At 32.5% G+C, this 12,075-nt stretch overlaps 1 protein-coding gene across 2 annotated transcripts in view; it reads left to right on the top strand.

Annotated features, from left to right (window-relative positions):
* Positions 1 to 8,404, top strand: part of LOC118199571 (pancreatic triacylglycerol lipase-like) — a 132,970-nt gene extending 124,566 nt beyond the window's left edge. For both annotated transcript variants that reach the window (XM_085827635.1, XM_085827634.1), the window contains exon 9: positions 3,509 to 8,404. In XM_085827635.1, coding sequence (XP_085683761.1) covers positions 3,509 to 3,731 — 223 coding nt within the window. In that variant the 3' untranslated portion in view covers positions 3,732 to 8,404. The remainder of the gene's footprint in view (positions 1 to 3,508) is intronic.
* Positions 8,405 to 12,075: the final 3,671 nt, after the last annotated feature.

A 12,075-nucleotide genomic window follows, 5' to 3' on the forward strand; every position in this document is an offset into this window, starting at 1 on the left:
TTTTTCTTCTTATTTTTTCATAATTTTTGCAGCATATTTAATTGCAGCAAAAATTTTTAAGGTCTTACAGCACAGTACTTACCAGCTTTTCAAATATATATATATATATATATATAATGTTGTATGATCTTTAATTCTCCAAGTTCGAAAACAAGTTATTCTAATACTTGCGCAATAGCTGCAAAGTAAGATAATAATAATTTATTTATTTAAGAAATATTGATTATATTATCTCCTAATATTAATTTTAATAGAAGTATCTAAAAAGAGTGGTAGGAAGTTTAATTCCGAAAATTGTTTTAAAGTAACTTGAATGTAAATTGTTAAAAATGTTTTACGGGGATTTAAAGTAAATCATGAATAACAAAATTTCAATTGGAAAAAGAAATTAAATTAAAAGCAAGCAATTATTGCTAATGATCAGAAATTAGTTGACTTTTCAAGGGGAGCAAACCAACTCCCGTTCAATGAACAATAATTAATAAATAAATACGAAGGTGTTTCGTCTTTTACTCAAGTAATAATGGTGATGCCAAACTGGGAAATTAAGTCACGGCCAAATATTTCCGTGAAGTAAAGGTATTTAGAACCAAAGTAGAGTACAAAAGAACTCATTCTTATTAAGCATTTTCGCTAATACAATTTTGAGTGAAAAGCAGTTTATGTAGTAAAATTGATAAAATACTTGAGTAATTAACAATTTATATTAAATTAACATTTATATTCAAGGAATTAAACTTGATATATTGCCACTCTTTTATTTCTGGTCTTCTTATGTTGCAATTAAGGTTTTTATGCCTTATGTTGATATGCATGCAACAGTTGTAGAATTATCAACAATTTAAAAATTTAAGTGGTGCAAAGCCTAACGAGGCCTTGATTTGTTTACGTTTGAAACTCTTAGTAAAACAGTGAATTCAGTTGATGCATCAAATTCAGTTTCTGTTTTGTCTAGTGTGACCAAAGTTAACTCTTTGTTCACACTAGACAAACACTACATACACTTTTACGCACAAAAAAAAATTTTGTTTTCCTGACCTCTGGCCGAATTACTTGTTTTTTCGTACAAACTCTAATTTTAAATGTAAAAATTGTGTTTTTAACTGCATTTGGTGTTTGATGTTTTTCCGTATTTTACTATTTTTAATATAAAGATTGAGTTTTTATGCATTTTTGCCTTGCCGCGAAGTAATTGATTCAATTAGAAATTTGTCTCTAAGGAAATTCGAGAAAGTGAGTTTAAATGAAGTGCAGCAAAAAATGTGTATAATTTAATAGGCCGTACAAGGAAGCCATGTGGTATCCACATCACAGATTTTGCATGGAGAATACCAGCGAAAATCTCCAAGGATAACATATATTTTACTCGCGAAGTTACTACAATTTTTTATGCAAGCTGAACATGTCTTTAATATGTCAAGTAACAATCCGTAAAGTTTGCAGATATTTTGCTTGTAAGATTCCTTAAAGCAATTATGTAATTTTTCTGTAAACTTTGAAAGCATGTGTCATTAAAGGTTACATATATTTTACCAGTAACCTACTGATTGTAATCAGTGCCGATTTCAGTATTTTTGATGAAAAGCAAAGTATGTAGATTTAAGAGCAGCAAAGCAGTTAATCTGAGCTTTTGAATTAATAAAAATTCAACCTCAAACTTGTGTTAATTTGAAAGGAATGCTGCATACGTTTTAGAGCATTCGGCGCAGATCTTCTTCAAAGATCTAAAAGATGGCTTTTTCAAAGAGCTAAAACATTCTGCTGCAAAATATTTTTGCTTCAAGTTGGACACTGATTTCTAATTCGCATTTTATGGCGGGAGAATTGCGTAGTCTTCATACTGATGCTTGTTGAGGCTTAGTATTGAATTTTGGTACTATTACATGAGGCAGGCACTTTTGCGCAACTGTCGCATGAGATGAGAGATTCAACCTCCGTTAGTCTGTTAACGGCCACACCGTAGTTAAGGTTTGAGATTTCAAATTCTTGTAAACCTTGAAATGGTCATGTATGATATTTCAAACTGCGTCTTCTAGCTCCGAAATGAGAGAGAATACATCTCACAAATTCCAGTAGTTAAGTTGTAGAGACATTAGATGTTTTCGGAAGCAGACAAGATGAAAAATTAGCAACGCCTTTGCCGGGAATCGAACCGCGGACCTCTGGAATACGCACCCAGCGTGCAGACCACCACTCCACAAAGGCATGCCAAGAAGGCGGGAGAAATGCCTGATAAAGTCATTTTCAAAATCGCTTAAATCATGATAATTTATCATTTTTAGAAAAGATTCCACAAATGTCTATCACTTTATCTGTTGCCTTGGCAGATATGACCTATGCAGATAGGTGGCGTTGCTATATCTGCATAAGCAAGTCTGCGACATTTTTCTAAGAATTTAAACTAAAGAATATGTATCTAAAATAGAACTAATAGAATATATTTACTAAAACTGTAGACTATGTTTACTGAAACTAACAGAATATGTTTTTGTCAGTTTTCAGATTATCACTTTAACTGAATTTTAACAAAAAATTTCAAAATTATTTACTGAGATAATATTATGCCTTAATGTTAGGTTAAGAATGGTTACAGATGTAACTACTGCCTGGTGGCACTAACAATTACACTTTCAAGTTGTGCTCAATTTAGAACATTAGAAATACTTTGCATAGATCTCTATTTTCTCAAAATTTTAACTAATGAAGTTTTTGTGCCTTTATTGCATAATTCAATAATAAACTTTTATGTTGAAATCTAGTTTTATTTTTTGCTTTTAACTAGCGTTGAATTGTAATCTAAGTGACAAGTTTGAATTAAATACTTTTCTTTTGCTCGTATTATTAAATACAATTTTTTCACTAAACGTTATGAATTGCTTTATATGAAAGATAGGTTTTCACGTACATGTATAAATATAATTGCTGATAATCAAGCTAATCCCAGACTGCTTTGAACAGTTTTGATAATCTGTACAATTAATATTAGACTTCACCTAAACACTCTCGATTATGGTTTCGGATAATTTAAAATAATGGATCAAATAATAATTTGACATGACTATGTGACATCTGTAAGTTTCTAGTGTCCAAACATGCTAGCTGTATTATTCTTTCCTATGCATAATATAAACAAAAGCCCCCTTAAAAAGTGTTTATATATGCTTTACAATATCCAAATAGTCCTCATATGCCACGAAACCAAATTTCTAAGACAGAAAGCTTTATATTTTGCTGTAGATGATTATCAATGTGTTTATTTCTACCCTCCCAGCTCTCTAAATGCATGTTCTGTGTAGTGGTTATACTATTCATTTTTTTTTCCTTTTCGTATAACAAAATAACCAATATGCATGATTTTTTATACAAATAAAATCGATTGAATTTAAAACACCTTATTCCCCCCCCCCAAGTCTTAAGATCAAAAACAAAACAAACTTTTTATATTCATTAAGTACATTTTTAGTATTAGTATAAAGAATGATTTTCATGCTTAATTTGAATTTTGCAGGATGAGCTTCTGCAACCACGCCACTCCAATTCTCAACAATGAGCCAAAATTTCTGCCTTTAATACATGGAGACTGCAAGGTGGAGCCTACTACCCAGAGGTTGGCTCGACTCATTTGGCAAGTGGTGGGGGAACCAGTGGCAGGACGAGATCCCAGACCACCCAAGCTGCTATGGAAGATCATGGTTGACGATACATCAAAATACCACTGGCATAACTTATGACATGAGAACTTTATTAACACTACATAGATAATGAACTGGGACAGCATCTCTCCTTACCAAAGAGAAAAATGGCTGCTGACTGCATAATTTAAAAAAAAAAAAATTGGTAAATAATACCAAATTAATGAGGCTGGAGTTTGGTTTGCATTCAAATTTGGTGTTCATGGAAATGGCTGACTTTATTTAACAACGAAACAATTAGGTTTAGAAACCTAATGATCAGTTAGAAAGGGAGTTTGGGCCATTTTTCTTCTCATAAAATTAAACCAGAAGAACTTGAATGACATTGTTAGGCACATATTCTAATCTTTGGACATGGCAGGAAACTCTGTTGCTACAGACATTCAATATTTTGTCTTGGTGTACATGGAGGTATTGTCTTCAGATTTCTGGGTTTCTTTTTCAGATGGACTAATTGTGCTTTGATTTTGTATGAAGTACAAGTTTTGCGCGAAATTTCCAAATATAATTTTACAAACTTTGCCTACTAAACAAAAATGAAATCGATATTGAATGAAAAAAGAAAAATTGCCTTTTGTTTTTGCACATAAGGACTGCTTAAACCTATATGATATATATTTTTATACTACAATTTTGAATTTTGTAACAAAAATATCCAACAAAAAGCACTGGTGCTTAAATGTTTGTTAATAGTATAGTTTCCCGTTATTTCTGTACAAGTAATTATTTTTTGTGAGAATATATTCTGAGTCATCAGTTAACATCACTAATGTATAAAATAACATAATTTAAATTTACATTATTTATAAAGGAACTTTTCAAAGTGTATTCATATTTTAGTGTTATATAATTCATATTATAATATATTTGTTGATGGATAGTATAATTGCAACTGAGCATCTTTTATTTAAACATAGAATATAGAAATCAGGAGCTGGGCATAGATAGTTTTACCATTTTCTGCAGCTGTTAAAATATATTCAGTCATCCATATAATTTAATAACATTTCATTCATCATGGAAATGTTTACAGAAATTATTTATCTCTTGTGTTGTCTTCCGTATTATTTTCATTTCTCATACTATAAAAAATGAAAAAAAGATGAACAGAACCTTCTAGGTTTCTGTAGATCCCAGGATGTATTTATTTCTCCAGTACTTTATGAAAAATGGTTTTTAATGCTAATTTATAGTTCTCACTTAGTGTATATGCTAATTTATTAGTTGATCTAATTTATAGTTCTTTTTTAGTTTAATCTGCCTATGACGATGAAATTGCCGAAAAGAAAAAGGTCCAAATGAGTTGTGTTATACTGAATTATTATAAAATAAAAACTGTGTGATTTAAAATTATTGTTCATAAGCAAGGAATTTATCTTTCTCCAGTCTGCTCATGTAGAAACTCTTGTTAGTATATTTATGAATTGATGTCATATTTAACTTTCTTCATATTTTTTATTTCCAATCTATTGAATAACTGTGACAGTAATTCTTACGTACAGACAGTTCATAACACAGTTTTAACAATTTCTTAACACAGTCTTTGATCTCAAATTATATTTTTATCCTTTACAAAAACTCCAACTTTAACGAACTGCAGTTTTTGCTGTCCTTTAAACTTCTCAGGTTTATCTGAACAATTTAATTTTGTAATAAAGAAAATGTTTATACGAAAGAGAATTGAAAATTAACGTACACTAATTCCTTCCACCGCTTTCTCCCCCCTAAAAGTTTAATAAATAGATAAAACTAAACATACACACAATTAGAACTCAATTTCGAAAATTAGAAATGATGAAAATGAAGGTCATCAGAAAAGATTAAAACACTAAAAGTTAATTAAAATTAAATAAAATGTAAAGAGATAAATAAAAATGTTAGTAAATTAAATAATTTATTTAAAAAAATTAAATCAAAGCCTAAAAGAATTGAAATGTATGTAAATTAATGATGACAAGATATGGCATTGAGGATAAAAGAAGATAAATATTTCTAATTGTATTCTTTGCTGTCAAATAAGACTGCTTCTTTACACTGGCTCCTAATCAATTTAAGAACCTTCTTGACCAGAGAGACGCAGTCAATAAATAAATGCAAGGTCTATCCGGAAAGTAACGAGGCGCTTTGAAATCTCTGTAACCAATCCTGCAGCTTTGTGACTTGACACAGAATTAGAACGGACTTTACCACGACTCTTCAGTCAAAGGTGCAGTGCTGCACCTTCAGATGAGTGAACTGCAGATAAAATTGTTACACTACTCAGTTCTGAGGCTCGCGAATGGATCCGTTCAGCCATTGCGGATATGATAGTAACACAGAACTGGAGCTAACACATCAACGTAGGAATGGCCGCTCACAAATGTACAGTGAAGTACATTCCAATTCTCAGCCAAATAATAATGCATCTAGGCCTGTTTCCAAGACATTCAAAGTGCTTCGATACTTTTGGGATAGATTTTGTACTTCCTTTTCCTGAAGGGATTGTATTTCATCATGGAGGATTTCTTCCCCACATGCTCACTCACTTCCTCACCTTTCCCGCGTATGTTGCTGTTATCAGGAAATGAAAGTGTACATGTTAGTATGACTGTAAGTTTTACTAACAGCTAAAAGAAATTTTTTGATAATATTGCGATTCAGTTATACAATAAAATATAGGAGCTAATGTCATTTGAAGCTCGGGCATTCTGTGGCTGGAATTAGAATTTTACTCAGTGAAGTATCAGAGCCGTGTTCCATTAAGTCTATAAACATGTTTATTATGCTTAGTACAGCAGAAATCAAGAAATAAGAACAAAACTAGACCAAAGAAGGTGTTCGAATTACGACCTCGGACCTTGATGTAGATCTCACATCTCCCGCACAGAACCGGATTTGGAGTTAGTTGGTAAGGCCCTAAAATATTTTAAGATATAGGGCCCATTATAAGTGCAGATATTATATGTCAATGTCAAATATGATTTTTGAATATCTAGAGGGTTTTGGGTGGCCCCCAAGAAAGCGGGGGCCCTAAGCTATAGCTTGTGTAGCTTATACATAAAACCTGCACTGCTCCCGCACATGGAAGTTTCGATGTTCTGGAAAATACCGGGCATGTTCTAGACTTCCCCAGCAGCTGCCATGGTGCATGCAACAAGTTCCTCTGTAGTTCTAACGGGGGTTTCCTACATCAATGTCTTGACGTACCCCCAGAGGAAGTAGTCAATGCAAGTGAAGTCTGGCGATCTTGCTGACCAATGCACCAGACCACTTCTGCCGACACCATCTTGAGGATACGTTTCGAAAGTAATTTCAAACACCATCTTTGATGATGGTCGTCTGTTTTTGTTCTTATTTCTTGGTTTCCTCTGCACTAAGCATATATTCTCCCCCTGTCCGTGTCCTCCCTTCTTGTGTTTTGTGTCGTCACTACCACACCAGGAAAGTGTTCCCGACGATACATTGCTATGTGTTTTTTCCATCGTCCAGATGTACACTATCTATCCTGAAAGTTTGTAACTGATTTGCTGAAATGCCTTGTATATATAGATATACTCTTGCGTTTTTTTTTTTTCCCCCCCAATCTTCATTCCTATGCATGATATTCTTCCTGAAAAGGAAGCTGTAGACTTTATTTCACTAATATTGATACCATACATATACTTCGAATATGGAGTTTCTCAAAATAAAATAGAGGATTTCATGAATATAATTGAGTTGGGTTGACAGAGGAGAAATTCTGTAAAGATGAAAATGTAATATTTTTTATATTGTACCGCGTAACGAAAAGTCATTTAGTAAAATGTACAGTATGCTTTACTGAATACTAGAAGTTGCGTATCTGCATGTGCAACATTAAGGAGGTATTCAAGAATGAATTTATTGACTTGGAAAATTCTTCAAAACCTATTTATAAGAGATTTTAAATAGACTTTTATTAGATTTAGGGAGAAATTACAATTGAAAAGTTACTTGTTTTCGTAATTAATGATTCTGCAGCAAGTAGAATAGCATTGGTTAACATTTTACTAAGCGGACTTAATACTGCACTGAGGATGCCATATAGAAAGTTAGATTTATATATTTAAAGAATCCTCTTACTCCTAAGAGTGTGATACTGGAACGTGGCATAGGAGATACTCCTAATTATTAAACTGCTAACTAAAGTATACGTCTCGTATCAACATTTAAGGAAATAAAGTTAGCAGCCATCTTTTCCGCAAACCTGTATAATGGTTATAATGACCTGGAATTTTTATTTTAATGGATGGAAATTAAGTATGTCATGTATATATACTGTATTCCAGGATATGTAATATGCCCATTTATATATACTGTATTCCAGGATATGTAAGAAAATGAAATCAATTCATACCAATTTCAAATCAAATGATAAATTTCATAAAAATAGTTAATTGATATAAGATTGGAATATTAATAAACTTTATTTCTTTGAAAATAACCAGAAAAATTAAGGCTCATTTAACATTCAAATTCCATTTGCCTTACTTACTGTTAGTTTTTTTACAGTTAATAGTTAGTATAAATGGCACTTATTTAATGTCTTGTATTTCCTGTCCTTTTTTCCCTTTATATCTTAAAAATGTTACTGTTTATAAAATATAAGCACGGAGAAAATATTTTGTAGATGTGTAATATTCACCATATTGTTGGAAAAACAATTTTAATATATTTATTTACAAATAAGATTAATAAAATATTTTTAGAAGATATCGCATTTTGTTCTTTAATCTGAAAAGAAATTCTTTTTGAGTCTTTCCAAATTCGGAAAAGTTTGGAAGATGCAGGTTGGATTCGTTGTTGAAAACGGAATGGGCTATGCATCGTCATGATGGAGATTATAATATTTCGATTTTAATTAAATATTAAGGAGTTTCTACTTTATAAGGAATATGTATTATGTTCTTTCCCATAGTTGCTTAACTAACCAACTCAAAACACAGATTCTTGAGAAAGGCGAGCACTTTTCAACCAGATTCCAGTCTAACACTTGAAAGTTAATATAAGTTTGTATCTTTGCAGTATAAAGCTGCAAGTCGGCCAATAAATTGAATTTTTAATAAGAAGAAATGTCTGTTGCACCTGCTAATGATACACAGATTGAATCAAAATTAAATCAAGCTTTTTACATCAAGAAATATTTATTGTATAAACCAATCGGAACTGCAAAGATCTCTAAAAGCAATATAAATTGACAGTTATGCACACAAATACTTTATTTCTTTTTAATATATCCAGAGTGTAATTAGTTGTCATAAATTTAAAAGGGTGATAGAACATATCAAACAGTAATTTTTGAAGTACATTATGTGGTAAAACGTAAAATGTAAACGTGGATGCGCACCATAGGGAAAATTTGACTGCACACGTTGTAGCTGCATGGTGTCCACCAAAGTAAACACAGCATGAAGACGAAAAACAAAGCCACTTTCGACATCAACTAGGTCTTGATAGACTAATTCCATAAGAAGAAAATGAAAGGTGTCAGATCTGGCGATCGTGGTGGCCACAAAACTGGACCCTCTTCGTCCAATCCAGTGGCCTATCCATACCTTTCTTTCGCATTCATCTTGAAAATTAAGGGTCATACAGATACAGTTCTTTGGCCATTTTTTATGTATTCCAAGCGAGGAATCTGGCTGTGCAGAGTTTGGACAATCTTCATGGGACATGTTGTATATAAAATTAAAGCCAGAAAATCTTTGTTGTTTAGCAGTATGACTTTCTCAGGTGTCCCGACACCTCTTGTGGCATCTAGTTAACAGCATTTTTGAAGTTGAAGTTGTGATGTGCTTAAATTATAAATTGAAAGCAAAAGGTTATATTTAAATCACATACACTCTAAACAGCTCACCAACGAAATACGCTTTTGTAGTGACCATTTGCCGGTCGCAGTTATATTTTAATCATTAGCGTGATGGTTAAACCACATAATGTTTCTCTTTAGTTGATTCTATTACTTGCAAACTTCGGCAGGACTTAAGGTTTTTTTTTTTTTTTTTTTTTTTTTTTTTTTTTCAGCAATAGTTTTATAGGATTTTCTAAAAAACCGAATTGGAATCTAAAAAAGGCCGGCATTGTTATCTCCAAAAAGCAGAATTGACTATTGCACCAGTTACATTGGCAACTTCAACATCTCGGTCTGCCAGATACAGAAGAGTACGAGAATACGTTTAATGCACGCTTTGCATCAGCAAAATCCCTTTTGGAAAGACTGAAAGTAATAGGCTGAAAATCACCATAGAAAGTTTTTCTGCATATCTTAATTATCTAATCACTCATAGATGTCATACTTATCTTTTTGTTGGAAAAATGGAAGCTTGATGACATGGGAGAAAAATTTCATCGATCACTTTTAAACACATTGTAAAATTTAATAGGGCAAAACAGATAGGGTATAAGCATTAATAACACTTGAGAATTTAACTTTTTTATATTCGAAATTTTATTTTTCTTCTTTCTTCAAAACATGCATTGCATTGAATTTTATCATTAAACTAAAACGTTTTTCTTCTTATAACCGAAATTTTCTTAATATGTGAGGTGTTTGCAACGAGAGTCGACTGTATTAGATATCTAATTACTTGTCTTGAATGTTGTCATTTTAAAAAACTTTTTTTTTTTTTTCATATTCAGGCATTACCTTAAAAATCTTAATTTTTGTTTTCCTTTAGCAATATGTAAATTAATTACTGTCGAAGGAATTAGCGGTCGAAATTTGTACCCTCAAAGACAAGTTATACGTTGAAGCCACGGGTCGCATTACATCAAATATTTAGGAATTTAGAACAGGAATTCATCATTCATTCAATCATTTGAAGATTTATGTGGTATTAATTTCAAACAATCTTTGTATGAAAATAGTTTCAAGAAGGCTAAAAGTCTGAAAATATACAAAAATTCAAAAACTCGATCAATAAGAAACTCATACAATCATTTTGCACCAATACACTTTACATCTAATACTTTATATATAATGGTATTTATGATCTGGGGAATGGTGAATATAACGTAGTAGTTGTTAAAAAATTGAAAGGATGTATTTTATAAGAAAACATGAAAGTGAGAAATGTGAATTCATTTATAAAATTGTGGGTGTTAGAGGGGGGAAAGAAAAGAAGACGACGACTGATTTTAGTTAAAATGAATTCTCGCAATCATTTTTTAAGTTAAAATGAATTCTCACAATCATTTAGATGATCGTATGAAACGAAAAGCCACCATTAGGTTTGAGGTAGGCCAATCTCAAATGGAAGTTGCTCATTGTTATTGCCTCAAATTGCAGTATTTATGTTGCAAAGTTTAGGTGCCATCCACGAGGAGGCCTGGTTAAGGCCATCATAGAGCCACAACACCTATGGAGAATTCATTACATCGCATTAAATGCAAGATACCATATAGAGGGGACAGCTAAAGAGCTCTTTCAGGGTGCAGCTGAATTTCTAATGACATTGTTTATAGGTATTGGACACAGCAGGTCTTTTATGCCTGGCAATCAGCATTACGAGACCCCCTTTAACCAGATTTCAGAGAATTGCCCGTATTTTGCTTAGCTACGCACACCATTCTTAGACACAGAAATACTAGGCCCATGTCCTCTTTAGTACATCAAGATTCTATACATAGAATGACTCTTAATGAGTCTTCATCAAGAGAGAGCTAGTTCTTTGTCATTCTTCCAACATATGGGAAACTGAGTACTAACTTGAAAGTAGAATTTCTGTGTGATGAGGCATGGATCATTGCATGACCCTTCATGTTATCAAATGCATGCAGGCACTAAGACCACATAGCATTATATTGGTAAGGTTCATACAGAGTTTTCGGGGAGTTGTTGGAATGTTATGGACGACCATGCTAGGTCACACACAACTGAAATGGTTGACAATTTTTTGGAGAGAGAAGGTATTGGTTTATGTGAGGCCATCGAAGTCACCAAGACTTGAATCTTACAAAGCATGTTGGGGATGTGCCAGTAACAGCCACTGCATGACATCAACATCATGTCTCTCCAAGCATTAAAACCCTCGCCTTCAGAAGAATGAAATTTGTTGCAATCAAAACCTCATTTAGAAAATGAAAGCCTATTAAGAGGCATGTAAAGCTGGATGGGGTGACCACTCTCTTTATTATCTGGATCACACTCAAAATAAATGGTGCCATGTTTTGGCCTTTTTCGTTTCATTTACATATCGCAAAACATATACCCATGTTTATTTTGTTATGTTACTAGTCCTTCTTTTATCGATTGAGCTGCTTAAATTCTTTCTTTCACCTTGGACTTATGCTGCAACTTCTAAAGGATGTTTATAGGTTTCTAATCGATTGTTCCAATGGTCCTTTTTTTTAATGTTTTCTTGGATGATTACGAAATCTCTCTTGG

This window comes from Stegodyphus dumicola, chromosome 12 (genome assembly GCF_044657685.1).
Source record: "Stegodyphus dumicola isolate Sdum_Otavi_A_Nest chromosome 12, ASM4465768v1".
Taxonomy (NCBI): Eukaryota; Metazoa; Arthropoda; class Arachnida; order Araneae; family Eresidae; genus Stegodyphus; species Stegodyphus dumicola.